The sequence below is a fragment of the Montipora capricornis genome, chromosome 6 (assembly GCF_036669925.1).
Source record: "Montipora capricornis isolate CH-2021 chromosome 6, ASM3666992v2, whole genome shotgun sequence".
Lineage (NCBI taxonomy): Eukaryota > Metazoa > Cnidaria > Anthozoa > Scleractinia > Acroporidae > Montipora > Montipora capricornis.
The window spans coordinates 32,441,498-32,466,497 of record NC_090888.1 but is presented as its reverse complement, the minus strand read 5'-3'; the positions used below and the strand labels follow the sequence as shown (position 1 = coordinate 32,466,497).

At 40.4% G+C, this 25,000-nt stretch overlaps 2 protein-coding genes and 3 non-coding genes across 5 annotated transcripts in view; 1 reads left to right on the top strand and 4 right to left on the bottom strand.

Moving 5' to 3' along the window:
* Positions 1-5,321: 5,321 nt before the first annotated feature.
* Trnas-cga (transfer RNA serine (anticodon CGA)) lies at positions 5,322-5,403 on the bottom strand. The gene has a single exon. It is a non-coding gene; the product is annotated as a tRNA-Ser (tRNA).
* Positions 5,404-5,823: 420 nt separating this feature from the next.
* Trnas-aga (transfer RNA serine (anticodon AGA)) lies at positions 5,824-5,905 on the bottom strand. Its single transcript has one exon. It is a non-coding gene; the product is annotated as a tRNA-Ser (tRNA).
* A 1,059-nt stretch (positions 5,906-6,964) lies between these two features.
* Positions 6,965-7,036, bottom strand: Trnam-cau (transfer RNA methionine (anticodon CAU)). The gene has a single exon. It is a non-coding gene; the product is annotated as a tRNA-Met (tRNA).
* Positions 7,037-11,298: 4,262 nt separating this feature from the next.
* The window catches only part of LOC138051965 (uncharacterized), a 41,852-nt gene continuing 28,150 nt past the window's right edge, over positions 11,299-25,000 (top strand). The window contains exon 1 of the mRNA XM_068898303.1: positions 11,299-11,370. The gene's annotated coding sequence lies outside the window, so the exon portion shown is untranslated. The remainder of the gene's footprint in view (positions 11,371-25,000) is intronic.
* Positions 15,073-16,050, bottom strand: LOC138053739 (zinc finger protein 862-like). Its single transcript, XM_068900308.1, has one exon. It carries the CDS (start codon positions 16,048-16,050, stop codon positions 15,073-15,075), a length of 978 nt encoding a protein of 325 aa, XP_068756409.1.

Genomic DNA, 25,000 nt, shown 5'->3' with positions numbered 1-25,000 from the left:
TAGATGGTACAACAGGTTTCAGTGGTTGGTGTAGCTGATGATAAAAATCACGCGTCTTACATGTAACAATATCCGTGGGAGGATGGCCTGGGTTCGGGTTAACAATACTAAAAACGGGTTGTAAGGTGGGTTGATTCCGTGTTTCGCTCGTGCTGATCTGGTGGCACCATTCTTTTGGTAATGCGTCGAGAAGATCATTTAGCTCACGTGCCGTTGTGGATAATGGACGGTATCCGGAGTGATGGTCTGATATCAGCTCGTGGATGGCCGAGGCTCGCAAGAAACCAGGAACAATTTCGTAACAAATATCTTTGATCTGGATAATTCCGGCTTTGATCCAATCTCCATATATCATAGTCCTATTCCTGGAAGTAATCAAGCCATTCAGAAATAGAGGTTCTTTTAGGATGTCCGAGACAGATACTGGGGTCTGGGAACGTGTACGATACTGGCTATGCTTGTACCAGGCTCTGAGCAGCTCCTGATGAAAGAATGGAATGTCTCTGTTGATGTTCTGCAAAGAATAATTCAGGGCTAAGGTCATTTTACCGAGCTTCATATTGGCTACACGGAGAAAATGAGCTGTGAAATTCTTCCAGTGAGCATCTTCTGTTGTGAGCAGCCGCTTCAAAGTGTTCATTCGGAATGCTTGAATTTTAGTTTCCAGGCGAGGGATGTTAAAACCGCCCTCGCTGAGAGGTTGAGCGAGAATGTCCCTATTGACAAGCGGATGTTTGTTGTTCCAGAAGAAACCATAGATGGCTTGTTCAATCTGCGCACAGGCCCAAGATGGTACAGAGAGGGATATAACATTATACCACAATGTAGAAGTAAGGAGACTATTAATTAAAAGGAAAGGTTACGTTTTATGCAAACGTTGGCCGTGTAGCACTTATATTTTAAACAGAGTTAACTGAATAGAGTGTAATGTGAAGTGCTGATTTCAATCCCATATGAACCATGTGAGCGTTATCCCTACAGATGGAAATGGGCCCACACAAGGACAGAGAAAAACTCTGACCAGGGTGGGAATTAAACCCACGACCTTCGGGTTAGATCTCCGCCGCTCTACCGACTGAGCTACAAGGTCAGACGGGAGCAGGCCGTGGGAAGTGAAGATGTTAAAGTCACGGCAATGAACATGTACAAGTACAAGGAAAGGTTACGTTTTATGCTAACGCCGGCCGTGTAGCACTTATATTTTAAACAGAGTTAACTGAATAGAGTGTAATGTGAAGTGCTGATTTCAATCCCATATGAATCATGTGAGCGTTAGCCCTACAGATGGAAATGGGCCCACACAAGGACAGAGAAAAACTCTGACCAGGGTGGGCTGTCCACTCTGTCCTTGTGTGGGCCCATTTCCATCTGTAGGGCTAACGCTCACATGGTTCATATGGGATTGAAATCAGCACTTCACATTACACTCTATTCAGTTAACTTTATTAATTAAAAGGGCTCTTCCCTTGAGGCTTAGATCTCTGTGCCGCCACACTCCGATCACATTATTAATTTTCTGAATCTTCGTTTCCCAGTTTATCTGAGAACAGTCCACGTTGCCAAAATACTGGCCCAGGATCTTTTCCGGGATGAAGTCATTGTACCAGTCGAAATCGTGTAGCTGCTCTGTACGCTGTGAAAAAGCTCCACACCATAATCCCTTACACTTGCCCTTGTTAATTTTGGCCCCAGAGGCACGCTCATAGCAGTCAAAAACGGAAAAACTTTCTATGATGGAGTCATCATCTGTTACAAGTAAAGTGGTATCATCAGCAAACTGGGAAAGTTTAAGCTCCGTATTGGAGTTGGGAGGGATGATCCCATGTATTCTAGGGTTTTTCCTGATGTTCACCGCCAATGTTTCAGCCGACAAGACATACAAGGGCATGGACAAGGGACATCCTTGCCTTAGTCCTCTCTCCAAGCCAATAAAAGCTGTGAACCAACCATTAGTTTTAACAGAGCTAGAGACTGAGTTATATATGACTTGGATCCATCTCAAGAAACTGGGTCCGAAACCAAAACGCTCGAGCGTCTTAAACAGGAAGCCGTGCGCAACGCGGTCAAAAGCTTTCAGCTGATCCACGGAGATCAAGGCGAGCGGGACATTCTCTTCGTTAGCATACGTGATAACATCATGCAAAAGGCGCGTGTTGTCATTTATTGTGCGACCTTTAATGGAGGCAGTCTGATCCGAATGGACAATAAGGGGAAGTACTTTATGAAGCCTATTAGCAAGCGCCTTGGTTAAAATCTTTTAATCCGACGTCAGTAGTGTAATTGGCCTCCAGTTCTTAAGCAGTGTTCGATCTCCCTTTTTAAACAATAACGTAATTATCCCACGTCGTTGAGAGACCGAAAGGCGCCCGGCCAGAAAGGCGTAATAGAAGACACGTGTCAGACTGTTGCCAAACAGAGGCCAAAAATGCTTGTAAAAGTTTGACGTCAAACCATCTATTCCAGGCGATTTATCGTTTTCCATCGAAAGAGCAGCTATTCGAAGCTCTTCCTCAGAAAGCTCTCCCTCACACAATTCGCACGCATCATCAGGCAATCTTGGCAATGCATCGTTCAGAAACACCTCCTGAGCCTCTTCATCACTCTCTTCCACGGAATAGAGCTTTTTATAAAACGCATAAGACTCTGACAGTAATCCCTTTGTATCAGATACAGTATCCAAGCTCTCCTTTGTAAGAACTCGAATGGTCTGGTCTGCTCTACGGCTTTTCTCCAGCGAAAAGAAGTAACGTGTACTTCTCTCTCCCTCTTCGATGAAACGAGCCTTTGTTCGAACCTTAATGGCCTCAAGATCCACCAACTCCAACTGCCTAAGCTTTTCTTTTGCTGAGAGGTAGCGTTCTATGTCACGAGTTGTGCCATTTACAGCCTGTTCTTGCAAACGATCCAGTTCGCGTTCCAGCTTAAAACGTTCATGCCCCTGCAACTTACGACGGATCTTCGCGCGCCTTATTGCAATAACTTTAAACTCCTGTTTTGCCCTGTCCCACCATTTGAGCGGATCATCAAAATCATCCAACTTGCTCTGCCAGCAACCCCAAAAACGTTCCACATCAGCTTGGAACAGAGGATCTTTTAAAAGATCATTGTTAAAGTGCCAATAGCCCGGGCCACGCTTTATCTGGTCAAAATCAAAAGTCAAGCAAATACAATCGTGGTCAGAATGAGCATAGGGTGTAATATCTACAGAAGTAACAAATTGATCCACTGTTTTACTCGTCAAAAAGAAGTCAATACGCGTCCGTATAACGGAATTATCCAAAGCACTCTTCCCAGTCCAGGTAAAATTCCGTTCATTTCTATGGCGAAACCTCCATATATCACACAAGCCATAACGCATATTTATAGTGTTCAGAGAAGCGACTGCAGAATTTCTCGGGTTTGGATTCCCCCCAAGTTTATCAAGTTTTGCTTCCATGATGCAGTTGAAGTCACCACCTACAATGTTGTCAAATTCACTTGAAAGAAATCGATCCAAGACCGTAAAAAAAGCTCGTCGCTCAGTATCTGTATTGGGCGCGTAAACATTGACTATGTTCAAAGTGTGATCATCAATATCTAACAAAATATTCACAATGCGACCCTCATTATCACCTTTTACATGCCTTGTTGAGTGCTCAAGGCGCAAATGGATTAAAATGCCAACACCTCGCGAATTTTCCGTCCCATGGGCGAAAAAACTGTCACCATCCCACTCTCGCTTGATTTGAATTTCAAGATCTTCAGACCAATACGTCTCCTGTAAACAAATAATATCAAACCTTTTCCGAATAAAATATTGGAAAGCTAATTTTCGTCGATCAGGAGAGCGTAAGCCCCGGGCATTAATACTTGCCAAAATGGTCATTACGGCTAACCAGAGAAGGGCGATAGATAACAAACGAGCCATTACGACGAATCAGATAATGTTTTTCCATTATCTACTACTTTTTTACCGATGAGTTTCTCCGTTCGAGGTTTTGCACAGCTTACATTTGGCACAGGGTTTATTCTTTGCCTACGGCGCACCGTAACAAAGCCGGATTCAGAGTCCGAGTGCTGCCTTTTACAACCTTGAACGTTTTCTTCAGAATCCATATCTTCAACATCGTTTCCAGCCACAGCTATTTTCTCCGAATCCACAGAAATCCCTTTACTACTTGATTTTTCTTTTCCTGATATTTCAACACTCGTAGAATCATCTCCACTTTTAACATTATCCGAGTTCACTTCGATTACCGATTCGCGCTTTTCACAGATATATGACATATGTCCGTATTCTTTACAAATTACGCATTTAACTTCGGGACATCGTTTTCTCGTATGACCAACTTGATGGCACTGACTACAAATGGGCTGTTGGTTGTCATGTATCACTCTACACCATTCACCACCGATTCGAAGTGAATAAGGAATAGAAGGCTTCGTTAACAACATCTTTATCAAACGATTACCATTTTCTAAACCCGCTAGATCGTGATCCTTTTTATATTTTAAACGTATGACTTCACTTTTAATATCACCGTACTCCTTTAAGGCCTCTTTAACATCTTCATCGAGAATGTAGGATCGCAAATTCATAATGCTAACATTTGTAAATTTACCGTGCGGTGGATGACAAGAAATGTGACTCTCTTCGACATCAAAACCCTCCTCGAATAAAGTTTTCACATCCTCAGCATCTTCTACTTCAACAAGAAATTCTCCGGCACCCAGATCTTGAAACACAACGATTCTTGACTTAATTCCATTCTCGATGGCTAGTTTAAGCTGCCTTAAACTCGAATGATATGGAATCTTAAACACGACGCTTCGACCTTTACGGTCCGCCATTACGGCCAACAGAACTGCAAGAACAACAGCAAACTCCTTTGGACGCCAATAAACAATCAAAACGTTCGCAGAAGCAATGTATAAACTAGCAAGTAACCAGAGAGTAGCAAACTTCCAAAGCGCTCAGAAATAACCACGGAGCTAAATGACAACCCCTTGACTACTCGTAGCTCCTCCATCGCCTTAACCTCTCGGCCAAGACTACCGTACTTGTAAGGAAGGTAGGAAACGGTTGTAGGGCGGCCTACATCAAGAGCCCCTAAAAGAAACCTGTCCGTTAACACAAGGAAAAGGGTCAGGCAACTGTTTAGAGCCAGGAAATCTCACTGCAAGACCCTAACAAAAGCCGTGTTGCGACGTCCTGATGGTAGGGGATAGATTTGACAGCTGTCTTACATAGTACTTCTTCCTCTTAATTTGAGCAGTAAAGGATATGGATGCTTCTCAAAACGATTCTCATCTCAATTCCAACCTGGGCTTATGAGAGGCCACGTAGTCGGCAGGATTCGAACCTGCGCGGGAAAATCCCAATGGATTTCGAGTCCATCGCCTTAACCACTCGGCCACGACTACCTCGTGGGGCGTTTCTAGTCATCGATCCCCAGTTTGGTTTATATCTATGGAAATGATGAGCTCAATTTAAAATTGTAGTGAGGCACTTAGCAGAGCGAGGTTTTGATCCTCGGACATCTGGGTTATGGGCCTAGCACGCTTCCACTGCGCCACTCTGCTGCACCGGTCACAAGCGCTTGACACGTTTACAGAAGCAAAGAAGTCACAGACACGCGCACAAGAGGACACACTATAATGTAAGCCAGTTACCTAAATCTGAAGTGCGAAGTCGTGAAAAAATGAGATCAAGGCCTGCTTGCACAGATCGACACGACACCAAGCAGTGTGACATGAGCACCTTGCAGAACATAATTTGACTCCCCCTGCCTTGTCTCAGGCCAGGTTTGAGCAAGGAGATTTCATGCAAAATGAAACCGTTGTCGTAGTCGGTAGGATTCGAACCTACGCGGGGAGACCTCAATGGATTTCTAGTCCATCGCCTTAACCACTCGGCCACGACTACCAAATCAGCACAAGCGAAAGTAGCATTTCGCCGAAGAAATGCGGTTTATCCGTTAATGGTATGTAACAAGTGTGGCAACAACCAAGAACAGCATGCATGCTGTCTGTACATCGCACTTTCAGTGATAAAATGTAATTTCTGACCATTGAAAGACGGAATGAATTAGTCAGAAATTTATATTCTGACGGCAGGATGGACAGGCTCGCGGGGTGTCACAGAACTAGTTAAGGGTATTTCACAGTTTCGGCGGGAGACTTAGGTCATTCTAGGTCAGTTGGTCTGCCTGTCTGTTTACTTTTTTGTTATGTGCTGTTTTAACTATTTTCACCCTTTCCTCGGGCTTTTGTGCTGCTGCATTAGATGAGGAATACGTTTCCACATGTTTTTTGTCCACGTCTAAAGCCTGGGGTGGTTTTTCAGTGGATTTTCGTATCTGGCGTAGCACAACCTCTATGAGATTATATTTCAGTTTAGTTATTGTAGTAGAGTTGTCTTGCATACATACATACATACATACATACATACATTTATTTGATAAGTAGGTTTAAGTAAGCAACTTTACAGCTGATGTGGACCTACTACTACTAAGTCTAAATAAGAAAATAGAAATTTACAATACAATTGTCATCTAGCAGAAAAATAATATACAATAAAATTTATTTATTGTATAGTAGGATACTTATTGTATAGTAGGATTGTCTTGCATTTTTACGGCTGACTGACACATCCTAAATAAACTTTCACTCGAAGCTCGTTGTAGTGTAGTCAGAATGTAACCTATTGTGTTAATAAATTACAGTTGGACAAGGAGAAACCTACAGATCACTTTCATGCTACGTGATAGCTTCTTAAATGGACCAGTTTCGATATATCAAAATTCAGTCCGGAACAAAAGACATAATCTAGACGCTCTGGGGAATAAATGAAAGGAATTGTATGAGTTTATTCCCCAGAGCCTCGAGATGATGCCGTTTGTTTTGGACTGAATTTTAATTTATCGAAATTGGTCTATTGTTCCGATTGCGATTCGCCAAGGATAGAGTTAATTCAATTAAAAACTAGCAGAGCGAGGTTTTGATCCTCGGACCTCTGGGTTATGGGCCCAGCACGCTCCCACTGCGCCACTCAGCTACTTTTTGACGAATGTAAGATTTAACCTAGCAATACTGGTGGCACAATAGTAACACAAACAAAACAACAGATCACAACGCAGCGGACTGTGTTCGGAGCTGATGGATGCCCCAAGGAGTGAAATTTTCTGTGTGTTTACTTTTTTATCATGTGCGGTTTAACAATTATTCCATGAGCGTGTGTTGGATATGAGATGGTAAATAGCCAACAAGGCGCGTAGCGCCCAGTTGGCTATAACCAGTCTCATATCCAACAAGCGCGAAAACTTCAAAAGTTTGGAAGAACGAAATACCAGCGAAAAAAGTGAGAAAATCCAAGCGGAATCGGAAAAACTTGATGAAGATGTTATGTTGTGTAACACCTGATGTTTAGACTGCACCAAACTCATCACTAAAACATTTCTTACCTTTTCGCGTATTTCTAAACGTCTGAATTGATCCGAACTTTCCACACAAAAAAAGTTTTTTATTTTGCTTTATTTAGAGAGAAATTTCGTTTTCCGGCAAAAGCAATTTTAGCTTAGCAACGCTTAGCGCTATCAATTGCCATATAAGGTCAATCTAAGGTATATCAGCTGATAACCGAGATTTAGTAGACCCATCAGAGCACGAGAAAAGCTCAAAAATTCAATAAAGGTACGACCCAAAGCAATCGGTGTTCCCTGGGTTCCCTTTCCACCACCTCACTTACGTTTCCCTACTTAGGCCATTTTTCTTTGTTACTCAAAAAAAGGTTCGCCATTTCATTAAACGCCATTGGAAGGAGAGGAAGAGAACGCATTTTAATGCAAAACACCGTAAAGCTGAGAGAAATAGAGCTGGAGACAAAACACTTATTTACAACGGTTAGCTTTCAGTTCATGTTTTCTTTCTGAATGCTGCTTAATACATGCATCGCTGCCTCAAATATTTTGTAAACCTCCCTAAAAAAACGAAGATGGCCTGAAAACGTTTGCAATTCTGTTTTGACAGAGATTCTGGCATATTTCAACAATCACACACCACGTTGCCATTCAAGCATACAGCAGACGTCATTGGCGAGTTTTCTTGTCATCATTGTCTATTTCGTCAGACATATTACGGCCGTTTATACGAGAGAAAATAAGCCGCGGCGTACATAAGACGCGAACACCCCGTATAAATGGTACAAAATCTACCTTCACGGCTCTCTCAAGCCGCGGATTATCCTGGCCTGGGAGTTTATACTCGTATAAATAGTTCCTTTTGTGTGTTATGTACGCCGCGGCCAGAGTAAGCCGCGGCTTCTAAACGGCCCTATTATATCCGAACTCTCGGCGCCGTAAAAATTTATATTGGATTGCAGTACATTTATCTCCAACGAATGCACTTGTAAGCAATGTTTGGGACAGTTTAGGTTCTTTTCGGCCAGATAGGACTTACAAAGAAGGTTTGATAAGCTCGAACCTGCGATTTTCGGTAAAATCTCCAACAGAGATTGAGTTGTAACAATTGTTTGTCTAGTTTGTAATGCGGTTTTGTGGCCGGCTATGGTTGCTTATTTTAGAACTGAATCCATCCTTTCTGTGGAGACTGTTTCGATTTGAGGGCTTTTTATGTCAAATGGATGTTCAGTCGTGACTGTGTAATTGCAGCTGAGTAAGCGAATTACTACACTTTAGCTTGACTTTTAAATTAGTAATTTTTGCTGTTGTGTTAAACTGAAGAGAGAGGGTGAATTTGTTATCATACAAAACTGAAAATATTGTGAAGGATTGTGCAGGTAATTTCCGTTTTAGCTGCACAGGCTCCACCCAAGCTCATTATGAGGGAACGCCAACCAAAATATAAGGATTTGTATGGGAATCCCGATAAAAGAACTTACAAGATAATGTCACGAAAACTTAATTAAAAAGCCAAACCTTATTGCCATTGTGGGTCGCTTCCTTACTGTGCGGTTTTTTTCCAGAGTCTTTGTTTCTGGCTTCGTAACGAGTCTTTGTTTGTCTGACAAATTCTAGGGATCAAAATTAACCTTTTCGAAAATTTCAGCCAGAAAAAAGGCTCCCGAAAATTCTAGGTGACCTTTTCAGGGTAAAAATCCGTTAAAAATGAGCAATTATACCATTTTTCAGATGTTCGAAAATCCTAGGACAGGCAGGCAAGCAAAAAAATTTTACAACAAATGTTCCGAAAATTCTAGATCTCAAATCGTTTTCCGAACAGATAGTTTCCGAAAATTGACGTTGGGTGCCCCTGACCAAACCGAACTCAAAGGTCGCCGTTCCGTGTTCAAAATCTTCGAGGTTCTTTCCCATCGTTTTATCGTTTCGTTTGGGACCTTAACATCCGCCTGACGTTACTGGGAGGGCTTCAATGGCGCGGCCAGTGGATCGAAATGAAAGAAAAACCTTTGCCCTTGAATTCTACGGTAGAATTGTATCCGTGACAACAGTATAACCAAGGAAGATTAAACTCAATTTGGTAAGCTACTCAGGGGTGTGTAGTCTTGGTATTTTATTCTGACCGTTGACGACCGAGGAACTGATAATGGCTCAATTCGCGTCGAATCTGAAAAAGAAAAAAAAAAAACACACAGGGAGGAAGCGACCCACAATGGCAATAAGGCTAGGCTTTTTAATTGATAATTTTTTCGTAAAATTTTCTTCTATGGTCTTTTATCGGGATTCCCATACAAATCCCTATATTTAATGTTGGCTTTCCCTCACACTGAGCTTGGGACTTCTGTGTTAGTTGTTGATTTAAAAAATTGATGCGTATTGTTTGCAAGGCTTGTTTGTTTATCACTGCTGTCACCTCAGAGGTGTTTGATCACTGTAAACTGTATACAGTACACTAATGATGATTAATTTTGTACTTAATGCAGAAGCATAATTATTTTCATATACACTATACTGGTTTCTGGGGCTAAAAACGGGAACTCCGCTCTTAGGCTTAGCTAAATCTATATATCATATTATTAGCAATCAACCACTGTCAATGATTTCTTGTTTGTTCAATATAGTACCCAGATCTTGTTCATTCGCATATGAGAAAACTTTGAAAATGTAACGGTTACTTTTAATTCTCGAGTGTATGAAAATGTAGACAAGCATACCAAACGTCAAGTTAATATAAAATACACTTTTAAAAAAATTGTATCTTCCCTGTTTGTATTTTATTCTTAATTCAGTTAGTTAATTAAATGTTAATCTGCTTTTGAGCAACTGGGCCCTGGTCCATATCGTGCTGATAAGATTAGTTTAGTAAAGAATGAATGTAATAAATAAATAAATAAATAAATCTTGAAATATAGAATAAATAAAGAAATAAATAAATTTCTAACAGTTCATGTGTACAGTGACGTGTACAGTGATTTTAGCGTGAGCTGGCGCGTGTTTGTGCCGTTCAGAAATGACTTTGCGCAGCTCTCTTTCACTATAGACTTTTCCATAATGGCGGCCCGATAAAATATTCTTTTGTTTTAATGCTGATAAGCCTTTCTAGCCTCGCTGCAATGCGCAAAATTCAAAAGAATGTGTTAACATAAATACAATAGAATATAAAATCGGTTGCCATTTATGAAAGTGGTCTATGTGTTGGTTAAGGACGTTCGCGCCAATTGTTTGTGCGCATCCTTACTGCAAATGCACACGCCACGTCATACACGAGCTAAGTACTAAAAATAAATGATAGGGCAAAAGGCCATTGCTATAGCTTTGCCTTGATTTAACGGTCTTGGACGTTCGGTGACCCCCTATTTTTCTTTTCAGAAACGGATTTTATTTACAATTACCTCCACGTTGTCCAAAAATGAACAAAAAATCAATGTGGGAAGTTAAAAAAATTTCAAGATTTCTGCTCACGGGACATCGAATCCTGCCATCTTGCGTGAAACTGTGGTCGCTAAATGCGAACTTGATCTTTAAGGAACCTCACCAGTTGACTAAATTCACTTAATAAGTCCACTTAAACAATATTTGGCAGAGAAGATTTCACTTCAAAGATTTAATTGCAATATATTTGGGTTTACAGACACTGGCCTTATTCGCTAACGAAGCCCGATTTTGTCACATTTTGGGTGTTTTTCCGGGCATGTTCTCTCCAAAACGAAGTCGGTGACCCCCCTTTTTATTTTACATTTCTGACATAACTAACTCATCATCTTACAGTGGTAAAAATTTCAGAAAACAATCAATGTTGAAAAATTTTCGCACGAACGTCCTTAAGTGTTGGTTTTGTTTAATTGTTGTTCCCAGATCCTTTTGATTAGCTCCATGGCCAAAGGGATCGCAGGGATTGCAGCTCTCGCAGCTCTGGGAACAAGAATGGTCAATTCCCCGTTTTTAGGACAGCCTGTTTTCAATTTCATCAAAGGTGAGTAAAGCTTGAGATTATTTTGTAACGTTATGTGATACACAAATATGTCATACGTAGATATTAATCGTTAGAGTGAGTCCGCACCAAGTTTGACCACTGTTCTGAAGAATGTTAATTTATCGAAGTGGACACCTTTGCAGCGTACAATTCTTTGCAGCAGTCGCCAAGTGTGTTTAAAGTGATGCCTAGTTTTCGGTACTGTGGTTCTATTTTCGGTTATCGAAGCAAAATTCGCAAACGAAACAATATTAATGTCACCCTGTTAATCGCCATGACTTTAAAATACACAGACCATTTTAGTTTCTACGGATACGGCGGCCATTTTGAAATCCATTGTTTTCCAATTGCTATTGTGGGAATCTAAGGGGGCAAATAAGTGTGCATTTGCCCCCTTGGAATCCATAATAGTTATTTGAAACAATGGATTTCAAAATGGCCGCCATATCCGTATTATAAAATGGTCTTACGTTATGCGCCCATTCTTTGGGTCTTCAATGTAACACGATTTGTATCGAGGAATGGCCTACTAGTACTGTACTGGCTAAGCCTCTTTTTTCACTTTGCTTGGTGAATTGTCGGCATGTTTAATTTACCAGAAGGGGGAAGTGGGATGTGGAAAGATTCACATTGCTACTGTAGACACAGGGGTACCCATTGGGAAGGCAGCATCCTTGTCTCTTTCAGTGCAAGACCACTGTTAATGAATTCAGTGCAAGAACGAAGTTGTTATTTCAGTCCTTGACCTACTGAAGTCTGATAGGCTAATACATCTTATTATGTTCAGAGGGCAAAGAACTTCAAAATCTATGTTATGCAAACTGATGTCCAATAATTATTTGCACAGCACTTTTGGTCATAGCTTACATGTATCAACCATTAAACAAAGACTTTGTGAGTGAGAAAAGTGACAATGTTGAAACTGGTATCATGATACAGTACCTTGGAGAATAATGGCCTTTGTAAGTTGCATGCCTGGCACTTTCGAAGAATATGGTGTTACTTTTTTTAAAATGCCTTCCTTCTTAGTAATAGTTCCTCACTACAAATATGCCCCGGTTTGAATATCATGCCTTTTCTGTAATGAACCTTATAACTTTCATTGCAAAATACCATTATTTTTAAGGTTCTAAGCTATGAAATTAAACTAAATGATGCTGCATTTAATTCCATGTGGAATAGGGAAACTGTATTTTTTTATAATTTTTTGAAAATATATTCAGTTGATGCGTACACGTAGTATAAGCTGACTTTTTTGCAATCGTTTGCAGGCCACTACGAAGTCATTATTGAAAAGGTTGACTGTAATGAAATGAAAGTTGTGTACATGAAATCATTCACTATTTCATTGTGAATTACTTACATGTATACAAAATTATGTAGAAGTATGCAACCATGTTTCAAATAGCTGTTATTACAGTTGAGCCCACAGTACAGCAGTATTGGTTACAGAGTGCGCGAAAGCGAGGATTTTGGGTCAACATTTCCAGAGAATACAAGCACCATGTGTGAAAATTTCGAGATAAAATAATAGATATGAGTTCCTCTCCGGATTTTGCATTTTTTTCACAAGAGGTGAGGCTATGTTCGATCCTTCTTCCTGCTCTATTTTCATCCAGGGATAACAGTTTTTTCCACTCTAAAACATATGTAACGTTATTTTTTTTAGAGTTGTGAGTTACATAAAAAATGGAGGGGAAGACAATTTCACTGAGAGTTGGAAACACCCAACATCTGATACATAAAATAATGTTGATGTTTCTTCATTGAGCACAAGTTCTCCAAACACTCTTCCAACAGACTGCAAACTGGTGTTCATACAGAGGGCCGAATTTATACCGTTCTGGTTCACAATAATATTGAGACCATGATGAATTACTTTATTAAGAGAAAATCAGGAGACAATGAAGGCAATAAAGACTATAAGAAGTAAAATAGTAAGGCATTAATAATTTTGGACAATTCAAACAATGGTCATGTACAAACTTTTGAAGTTTTCACTAGTGAAAATGGAAACGTGATTTATATAAGATGTGAGTGTCTGCCAGAGATGAAAAAGAATTTGAAGTACAAGCTCAATGTTACCATGATAAATTCTGGAGAGCAAGCTGGTGAGATCACCTATGCTTGCAGTAGGTCATGCCCAGCAGGGAAAGGACCATTCGCCTCTTGTTAACACTTATCTGCTTTATGCTTTGCCGTTAAAGAGTTTGTAAGATTGAAGCAGAGGAGAGATTTTGCTACCTGTACTTAAAGGCTTCAAACTTGGAACCAGCCTCGGAAATTAAAATTGGAACCAAGATCTGTGTATGAAATCGACTTCAGTAAAATGATCTATGGTAAAGAGAATGCAGGGGCTACTTCATGACCCTAGACTGCCTTTATACAGAGACACTGAGAAAGCAAACCAAAACATGCTCGATAAAATCAGGGGGGCTAACTTAGAATGTGTTTTTTTCGACATTCTATCATGTGACAAGCATCCATCAAAGGTTTTAATGGCGATCACAATTACTACCACTGACATTTCACAACCCAAAGAACAACCAGTTTCACTGCATGCTAACAAAAAGAGGATCTTATGTGATTGAAAACAGTGGAATGTAGCATGTAGTCTTGCTCCATGTGTTCAAATCGTTTATTGTGTATTTTACTCTTGCACATTTGAAGGCAGAGCTCATTTAATCTCGGAAGGTACGTTTTCGAGTAAATATGCTAATTGCAAAAAGGTATTTATGAAACACGCAATGCAACCGTGCTTGTAAATTTAAGGTAAGCCTCTTAACTCTACAAAGCCCCTTCAGTGCTCGAAATTAACTTTTAGGTCTGGTCATCCACAGGACCAGTGGGCTTAGAATTTACTGGTCCCAGGAGCAAAGCTACTGGTCACTCTTTACATTTTTCCCGCATGTAGGTAATTTGTGTCTACAAGTAAATATATGCCAAACTCAGATCAAATAATTAAATGCAACCATATAGTATTTATTTAGTATTTTTTTAGTGGTACATAGCAATATAAGTTTATCACAATAATTTCATCCCGGTTACATGTACATGTAAGAGCTGCAACACACATGCAACAGCAGCAGTTTTATCATCTCCATTGCTTTCTTAGGCTTAGGCTTAGGTCATGGATCCTTTAAGCAAGGCCTTCGCATTCTTTGAGATGTTTGGTCCTCAGGACTTGGACCATTGAGGCAGATGTTCATGAGCATGTCAACAGTTTCAACATCAAGTGAGTTTCAATATTCCGATTTGAGTCTCCCCATACAAGAGAATCCCCTTTCACAGCAAGATGAGGACACTGCCATTGCCAGGCAAATTTCAACCACCATCAACACTTGAGAGAGATCAAGTTCATCCGGATGCACCTGAGTGAACACTGTAACCCAGAACTCAGCCTGACTTAAGTTTGTAATGGGTCTGTGGTCATAACAGTGCAGTTGAAGAGATAGCCACTGATCCTTTGCTACTTCCAAGTCGAAAGCATTGTTTCTGAGGACTACCTGAAAGTGCTGAGCCACAGTACCCAATTCTTCTTCTCCGTACAAACCTAGATCATTTCTATCCTTTGGCCAAGACTTATGATTACTGATAACACCACAAGCTTTTATTACTGGGGAACTGAAGTCTTCAAATCTTAAGGCTAGAAATTGCTTAGCTGCAATGATGATTGCTGCTTTGCTTTGCTCAAACAATCTGTCATCTGTGTTGTTCCTTGTAAGTCTGATCCCCTTGAACATTGTTCCATCCCCAACTTCTTCTTGAAAGGCAGCAATAATTATGTCTTCCAGGTCGTCTTCGCATGTTCTTTAAGGCTTGACTAGCTTGCTCAATTTCAGCTTTCACCTGTGAAATAGAGATAGCATCCTTCTGAAAAATAAGTGACATCTTTGATATTTCTTCTACCATGTCCCACAATAAATGAAGGTGAAGCTGGAATTTGTAAGCCTTGAGCTTCTCTGCCAAGTTTCTTCCCCGTCCTTGCATTTCTGCTGAAGAATCTCTAGCTTCTGCTGTGTGCTCAAAGTGAGAAACAATGCCTGGAAAGTTCTTTTGAAGCAGAACAGCTAAAGCACGCAGCAGATGGGGAACCCAGCGAGTTCCACTGGCTTTAGTTGGCTTTCCCACTTTGATTTCTGTTGCCTCTGCCATTTCTCTTTGTTCTCTCAAAGCCTTTGGGGAGTACTTGTAGTGTTTCCAACAACCATTTAAAAGCTCCTTGATGCTCATCATGGTTTCATTTGACTTCAGAGTGTCACTGAATGCCAGTTCTAAATTATATGCTACACAGTGAATCCCAATAACTTGAGGTGCATCTTGTTTTATTAATGATACTACACCACCAATCTTACCCATCATCACAGGTGCACTATCAGTACCTGTGCTCATCAATTTCTGCATCCACTGTGGGTCGATCTTATCCATAACAGACTTGATTGCCTTTAGAATTCCTGATGCCTTCGCATTTTCAACCTCTGCCAGCTCAACATAGCACGTTTTTGGAGCCCCACCTGATACAAATCTCACATACACTATTTCTTCTTCCAAACATGACACATCTGTTGCTCCATCTGCGATTATAGATATAAACTTAGCAGTACTTAAAGAATCTATGACATCTGCCCTGAAGGTATCAGAGACGTGTTTACAAAACTCTTTACAAGCGTGATCATTCATATATGTGTTTCCGAGGCTTAAGCCATTCTTTTTTTGCAATGAGCACAATTGTGGGAATATAGAAAATGGTAGTTTTAAATAAGCTATATAATATGCTGTGTTAAAAAGAAACTCCATTTTCTTTAAAGTTTCTTCATCAAATCTGCTCAATGCAGCAGGCAAGGGTCTTTCCTCCTTTGGTCTCTTGCTTGCTCATTTAGCTGCTGAGCTCATAGTGTGTCCTTCACTGGCCTCGTGTGCCTTTAAGCTGTCAGTTTGAAAGTTATTTGTTCCGATCCTCAGGGAATATTGCATGTTTTTTCCGTTTGGAAATTCCTTGCAAAACTCGCAAACCATTTTGTTTTCTTTTTCATCAAACTGGAGCCATTTGTACCTTTCTTTCCACGATTCCTGAAACTTCTGTGCTTTTTTGGTCGGAGCTGCAGCAGGCGTTGCAGGCGTCGTGTTAATTTCCTGATCTTGCTTTCCTCCAAAGAAAGGATTTAGTGAACTTTGAACTTGTTTTCGTTTGGACATTCTGACAAATTGTATTTTGAAAGAAAATATGCATGCAATCAAGATCGATCAAGTTGGGCAAACATGAAAAGCCGCCATATTGCATCCCACGATTCGACATTTCATTTCGGAGTAGAACCCAGACTTTTACCTGCCAAGAGAATGCCTAGCATTTTTTGCTCGTCGTTTTCGAAACGTTCGTTTTTGGAAGCAATTAATTATCGGAGAACTGTAACTTTACTCATCTGGAGGACTAGTGGCAAAAAAAACTACTCGTTTTGGACTAGTGGATGACCGTTAAGTTCGAGCACTGCCCTTCTAATAAGATCCCTCGCCAAGGGCTTTGAGGCCTGAAGCCAAGACCTAGGGCACTAGATATAATAGAGAAAAAAACTATCTCAAAGGAAACATTTATTTTACAAAAGGTGGCAGAAAATTAGTGAGCATTGCACACACAAAGAAAATCATGTCAATTAGGCCACTCTTAAACAGAGTTGTTGGAATAAAGTCCAAAATATGGTATTTCTTTATACGTTCAAATGCACATTCAACATGAATCCTTCGGGTTGCTAGCATTTCCTGTTCAGTAAACTGTCCTGATTGATTCATGAAGGGAGGAACATTCACCTTGACACCTTTTGAGGCTCTAACATTTCTTGAATATTGAACCCCCAATCTGCAATGACCTCATCTACTCGCTGTAATTATTCAATAAAACCAGATTAACTGGTTATTTCCTTATCAGAACTACAGCCACCATAGAGATCTGAAATTAAAAAAACACTGCCACTTATCGACCAATACCTTGACGGTATTGGGGTTCTTGGAAGTTGAGAAGGTAAGCTGTTGTACTTGTGGGTTACTTGGTTTCTCAATGTAGATCTCAGTTGCATTGATGATTATTACTGTTGTACCCTTGTACATGTTTCTGAAGCATGCAGGCTTGTGTAACTCAATGATTTGTCTGTCAGGGAAGATGTGTAGTTAGTTGAGGGTCTGGATGGGGGTGCCTCGAAAACACTAAACACTAAAATTTTTCCTTCTATAACATCAAACAGTTCAATTTCAGGCTGTTTAACATCTAACACTAAAAAATTCACTGTAACACTAAATTTGATACTTGTAAATGTAAGCGGAAATGGCTTTAAAAAGCGAAAGATACTAATCAAGACAAACGTGGACATTCGATATGGAATAATATCTACAATTGATTTACAGACTGTGTCATTTTGATTACAATTTTGCGTTTGTTCATTGTTTATGTTTCTATCATGGGAGAGTATTTCTCAGCAAAAGGGTACATTGTGCTCGACAATGAAATTTTCCTCTGTTGTTATTACACTTTTGCAATCTTTCATTTCAAAAATTTGTTTAATTAATCATCATCATGCTCCTTAAACCTACCGGGAAATAGGCTGTTGCGTCCTCACTAGCCAACCCTCTCGTTTCTTTGCACATGTATCAGCAGCAAGCCAGCCTTTGAATCTGAACTCCCTTTGCCTTCTCGGGCCCAAGGTAGAGCTATTTTCGGGTTTTCATTTAATTAACTCCGGATCACAGAGACATTCACAAGGTAATGCATATGCGCACACCCGATCGTGCAAACTCTGCAAGTCAAGGCGAAAATGAGCGCGAATGGTGTGACCAGACCTGGTGAGTCGGTGTCATATTCATCCTCTTGATCTGGCACTTCACCAGCAGCAACTTTTTCAACAGTGCTATCGTCCACAAACATGATGCTGGGTATGTGTGAGTCCCCATCATCATCTGTGACTTGCGGCATAATTTGTTCCATTCCTTCTTGACCTTCAACAGTTGAGTCGTCGTGGAACATTACTTTGGAATGAGGAGGTTGAGTGTAATACACTGCTGGTGGGAGAGCTCCGGCTTTGTCTTTTGTGGTTTCACTCCGCGCTGTTCTCTGCCTCACAGGATGATATTTGACCACCAACTCCTTCCTCGCTACTTCAATTGGAGGATCTATCCTTGCAGCTGTTGGAGGCTTCATCACTTCAACATCTGCCAACTCCATACTAGATGTTGGAACTGGATAAAACAATTTGCCATGTGTAAAGTATTTGGCGCTCCACTTTTGCAATTGTGCGAAAGTCTTGAGCATACAGTGTAAAGCTGTGAAAATCTCATTTTTGAAGTGGGAGACTGCATGAAGGTTTTCAACTATAGTGGTCAGTAACGTACGGAGGTCAATGTCACCAAGATAATCCTCATTTATGCTCTTCAAGTTATTCTGCAGTCGTGCCATACGTTGTTCGAGGAGTTCCAACAAGACCTGTGTTTTCTTTGATACAGTTCCTTTGAGACCAGTATGTTGCTGCTGCTTTTTTCATGTTGTAGTGCTGTTTAACCATATCAACTGTGCCTTTAATATATTCATTCACTGATGAAACATTGTTCACAGCATCTTGAAGGGATAGTGATACTGCATCTACACTTTGAGCACCATTTCCAAAACTGTCATACAGTTTTCCAAGGGTTTGAAGGAAGGACACTGCCAGTTAGAGGTGAAACTATTTTAACCATTCCAGCAGCTACATCCGACACAAAGATGGTATTCTCCAAACAGCATATTCCGTGGACTTGCGCAAAGGTGCAGGTTTCACCGCTAAGCGAACCATCAAATGCATTGACAGCGCATTGGGAACAAAGAGCCAACGCGTTTGAAAAAAAAAACCAAACGCATTTGCGAACTAGTTTTTTTTCAACGCGTTTGTCCTTCGTTATTCAATTTTGGCACCTTTACATTGTTGTTGGTATGTAAATTAAGGCAACAAAGCGACTGCAATTTTAGCGATGGAAAGTGAACAAAGCGTGATCAACTGACTATCAATCAATGCATAGTTGGAAAAGAAATCTTCAGGAACGAGAAAAGATGCGCTTGTTTAATCGGCTAGAAGAAATCCGCGTTATTGATTTGTCTCTCCTAATTTCTTGTATCAGATAAAACGCTTGATCGCGCTCGCTACACTAGCGAAATTATACTTCTACCGCACCAAAAACTAACACAATAAAATAATCTTAGAGCATTGGTTTTTTTTTAATAGCATGTTCCAATGAGAAAACATGTTAAGCGAAACTGCATCATGATCTTGATATAACATGCAGCTGCATATGCATGAATCAGTTTAAATCGTTGACGAGCTATCACGCAACAGATTCTCAAACGTTATAAAACTCTGAACTAACAATCGATCAACGATCGACATTCAGTCCAGACCAAAATTGTTTGTATGTGTTTTTCAGTGAGCTTCGATGGCTAGTTCACCACGTTGTTTGATCAGAGGGGAAATCTCTGTTTGTTATTTTTTGTTGACCTTTTGTGAAGTGGTGACCTTTGGTGTTGAATTCCTGCGTTGTCAAATTTTGCTTTCCAGAGATTATTACAAAGTTTCATGCTTTTATCACAAAAGTGAACAAAAAAAATAATACGTGCCGTCTGCACTTGGGGTAAAAAGGTTGCGTGACAACGAGTGAATTATTTATTCTTCTCCTCCACCCCGCGCACATTTACATAAACAGCCTTTGCAATGAAGTCCATTTTAACACAGCCTTTATTGGAGATCATTCTTACATCATTAATTTCTTGCTTGTCGAAGAGGGTTCTTACTTGTATATCTTAAAATTAATGGGTTCGTGCATATTTGACACTACGAAGAAAGGTATCGATTGCCACTTTACAATCCCTCCACTGACAGTCTCTTCCGCTAGCAGGAGCAGGGTAATACTTAAAAACGGCATCTTTAATTACATCCAGCCTCTCTGGATCAAGGAGCAGCTGCCCTCCCACCCCTCTGATGTTTCGGTTTTGCAGCTCCTCGGGTTTAAAAAGACAGCGGATGAGCTGCACTGCAAAATTTTTCGACGAAGATGCTTTGGCTCTCACTGCAAAAAGGTCTTCTTGTCTAATGGGTAAGGTTGACTGGTCTTCTGGTGAAGGCAGTGCTGTATTGTCTTCAAGCACTGAAAATTCTTCAAAAACTACTGGTTGCCGGCGTGTTATATTATGGATTTTCATTACGCTTGTCATTGAATCGTTTTTGGTCGCTTAAATGTTATTTTGTAATTTCAGTTTACATGACACGGCTGTGGGATGTGAAAAAATCCGAAAACATACACCTCTTTGATTTTAATAGGCCGCAACACGAACTTTGCATAGCCAGACAAAGAGACTTTCATTTTGTGACATTACTTTTCAAACGCATCATTGAACCTTTTGTGATGCAAATATTTCAGAAACTTAATGACTTTGGTGAACGCTTTTGCGTTTGCATTTGTTTTCAAGGCAAATGCAAACACGTTTGGTGGTTCGCTTATTTCTGAGCGGTACTGTAGTTCCAATTGAATAATCCTTTGGTGCTCATCATCCACACACAAAAGGATGTCCGTACTCGCCTCACAAATTGATGTTGGTTTTACTAAAGGCGTGTTAAGCTAGACGATTTCTGGGTTGTTAACTTGTGCAGCTAAGGCTTGTAAATGTGTCGCAAGTCACTTCTGAAGAATTGGCACTGTTCCCTCCTGTGGCAAGCTAAAATGACCCAGCCGTGAAAGTAGCTCTGCTCGCGATTTCAGGCCCTCCGGCTTTAAACATACTTTGCCTTCCAAGTCAATAACACGAATTGCCCCAGATCCTAGCTCAGAAACAAAAACCATACCGTTAGTAAAGCAAAAGGTCCCTTGCATCTTTGAATGTTTCTTTCCGTATTTGTACATCAACTGATTGATGCAAATGTAATTCCACGAGGCGAGTCTCTCTAGATTCGAAGTCATAGTCTAACACGAGCACTTTTCCTTGAGGCCCACTTTCAACTGCAGTGGATCTTTTGCATACCCCACTCTGATTGGTTTTCCAAAAGCGATACTTTTCTGTAACTATTGTGTACACAACCAAACTTATTCCTCTCAGTAATTCTAGTACCGAGGTGCTAGTAAGGCGCATGATCGGTTCTACAGCCATCCGAACTTTATGCCTTACACAGTCCAGGGTCAGCAATTTTCACAACTTCTTACACACATCAGGGCCAGCAGAATCAAGGAGTGTTCGAATTAGAACTAGACTACTCTTCGCACCCTCAAGATCAATGAACCAGTTGGCCCAGCAGCATTTCATACTCTTGCCAAGATGAACCACATCTGGCCGGGTGACATGAAGCGAACGTTCAGGAGGTAATGTGCCATCTTGGGCCAAAGAGTGTAGGTTTGACAACACCTTCTTGTTACACTCTTCGCAATCGGTAATAACCGTTGCAGCAAGAAACCTATTACACTTCAGTTCTTTTTCTAAACACCGGTCACAAGCCCTTAAGGAAGGAATGTGTGAGACCTGGCCATTTTGTTTGCAGGCTGCGCAAACAGATTTGAGCTTAACACACTCATCACAGCTGCTAAAGCAAGAGGGTGGGTCATTCGATACAATTTGACTGACAGAAGTCTGGATCTTCAAACACATTTGGCATGTTTGCAGGGTCTTAGCAGTGTCGTGTATAGATTTGAGCATTTCTTCACCAGTGACTGATTTCGGACGATAGTACACACCAACTGGAATTGATGAGCCGTTGTCCAATGATGTGCCTACGACCACTTTGGCGCTTGTTAAGAGCTTTTTTTCATTTGCTCTGGATCAGGAATAGAGTTGCTGCTGAAAATGTTTTGGTCTAACAATTCAGTTAGCCCAACCACCATTTTCTGAAGTGAATCATATTCTAGGCCAGGTTTTAATGCAGTTCCATCAATAGCTTGAGACAATGGAATAATGTTCAACTTATCTGTAGAAACAAGCGCTGACAAATCGGCCTCTCAATTAAAGGCAAAGGAATACAAAGACAATAGATGCGGTTTGATCACCCCACTGGCGGTAGTATAACCAGCTTGAAAGTGTTTTGACGAATTTGTTGACGGACCGCAAAGGTTGAAATCAGAAAATGTGTTGAATTCTTTCAGTCCCCCTCTCCCAGTTCCGAAGAAACCAGGCCCTCTCACAAAATTTTGTGCCCAACTACCTCCAAGATACTTGATCCCATGTGAAATCAGAAGTGGATTTAGGATCAACTAGAGCGAAAGATGTAGTGTTGTCAATAAATTTGTAGTATAGACAATCTTCCGGGAACTTTCCTTTCTCAAGAAGTTGATTGAGTTTCATAGCAACTGGATGGGCGTTCTCCACACACCTAGAAGAATAAAGGTACACAAACGTCTAAATGCACGAAGACCACTCACAGATCAGTGCTAACAATTTTTCAATTCTCATAAATTATAGTGCAACAACATTTTCTGCCCAATCGTAAGCAACCACTACAAAACTCAGAAGCTTAGAGTTGGGGCCAATAGAAACTACAGGATCAAACACAAATAGGTCATTCATCTAGTTACATAAACACTCACAAGTTAAAACATGTCAAGTCATCATCCAATCTCGTTACTTCCCGTACTTTCCAAAGTGACTGACAAGATTGGTTTGAATAAATTTGAAGATTTTCTGATCCAACAAGGCAACCTCACCTGCCAGCAGAGCGGGAATGGCAAATACCACTCTACAGAAACCCTGAGCCTGCTTGTTACTGGTCATATTTTCAAAGCAATGGACAATAAAGAAATAACGGCTGTGGTTCTGATCGATCTAAGCAAGGCATTTGATAGCATATGTCATTGGACACTCCTCCTTAAGTTGCAAAGGCTGGGTGTGTCGAGTAATGGGTCAAAGTGGTTTGAGAGCTACCTTACCGACCATATGCAGTCAACACGACTAGGACACATCTCGCTCAGAGCAGCTACTTGTTACACATGGCTTACCTCAAGGGTCCATTTTAGGGCCGCTCCTGTTCAGTCTCTACATGAATGACTTACCCTCCGTTGTCAAATTTTCAAGTGTCAAATCATATGTCAATGATACCAAGGTTTACCTTTCGTTCTCATTTAGGGATGTTAACTCCTACCTGACAAAAGTCACCGAAGACCTTTGTCTTATTGCCGCCTGGTGCTGTACTTATAAGCTACTCATAAATCCTAGTAAAACCAAACCTATTTTTGGGAGACCGGTCCTGAATTATGCATGATAAGTAACACGGTTTTAAAGTGGATGTACAATAACCATGGACACAGGAGTAACAACATACTAAGCCCAGCACAACTGATGCTGATGCCAATGAGTAATGCTGAATAACTCTTTTGGATTTGTAGATGGAACAGTTATTCCCATTTGCAGACCAAATATCTGACAACGCATGGTCTATAACGGCCACAAAAGAGTTCACTCACTGAAATTCCAATCTTTGGCTCTGCCTAATGGCCTTATTGGTCACTTGTATAGTCCTGTAGGTAGTTTCCTATGAGCTGGTTTTATGTATGCAGTTCTCTTATGATTTAAGCTCACCATATTATATATACTATACTAAAATTACACTATTTTCCTGATGTCGTAGAAGGAAAAAAGCATGACGCTGCAATGCTGGCAGACTCAAAACTCCTCATTGTGTGTTTTTGGAGATCCTGCTTATCCTCTAAGACTTCACCTCCAGGCTCCATTTTGAAATGTGGCTCTCACCCCACAGGTGGCGGCTTACAACAAGTCCATGAGTGCAGTTAGAGTTGCAGTCAAGTGGTTATTTGGAGACATTCTTAATTATTTTAAGTTCTTAGATTTTAAGAAGAACCTAAAAATTGGGGCTTAGTCAAGTAGGCAAAATGTATGTAGTATGTGACCTAATTAGAAATGCGCTTACTTGTCTGTGTTCAAATTTATGTTCTATATTCTTTGATTTACAACCTACAACACTATATCAATACTTTATTTAGTGCAAGTGAACTGTGCATGAAAAGTCAAACTGTACTAATTGCAAAGAAACACTTTACGAAAAAGGGTAATAGAGGCCAGACATCAAAAAGTAAGAAAAAATATTAAATGGAGCAAAATAGCACAAATCAATTGGTGAAAAAAGGGATTTTGCACTATTTAGTACTATTCGGTTACCATGTTGTTTCATGGTTTTGGTGTCAGTTCCTTACTGTGGTTGTTATACTTGGTCATTGAGAATAGTGTTTATAAATGCACTATGGGTAATGCGCTGCCATAGCAGTGAATCTTGCTATTTTTAGATGTTTCTTATACTTTACATTAAACATAATAATAATAATAATAATAATAATAATGACTTTATTTTAAGAGGGTAGCATGCAACAGTTTAAATACAACTGATGAGCCTGTGGCCCTCTATAAAGTAATCTAATCAATACACAAAATTAACATAAATAAGAGTACAAAATAATAATTTGATGTACGGTATATAAATTAAAGACACACTAAAAAAATAGGTCCGCAATGCGAACGTGTGTCTAGTGCTATGTTGGGGTAATGTGATTTTCGTGTAACCATCCCGTATGGTGTAGTAATTGCGTGAAATAGTGTGGTATGGTCATTACTGGGGTGCCTCTTAACTTGTGA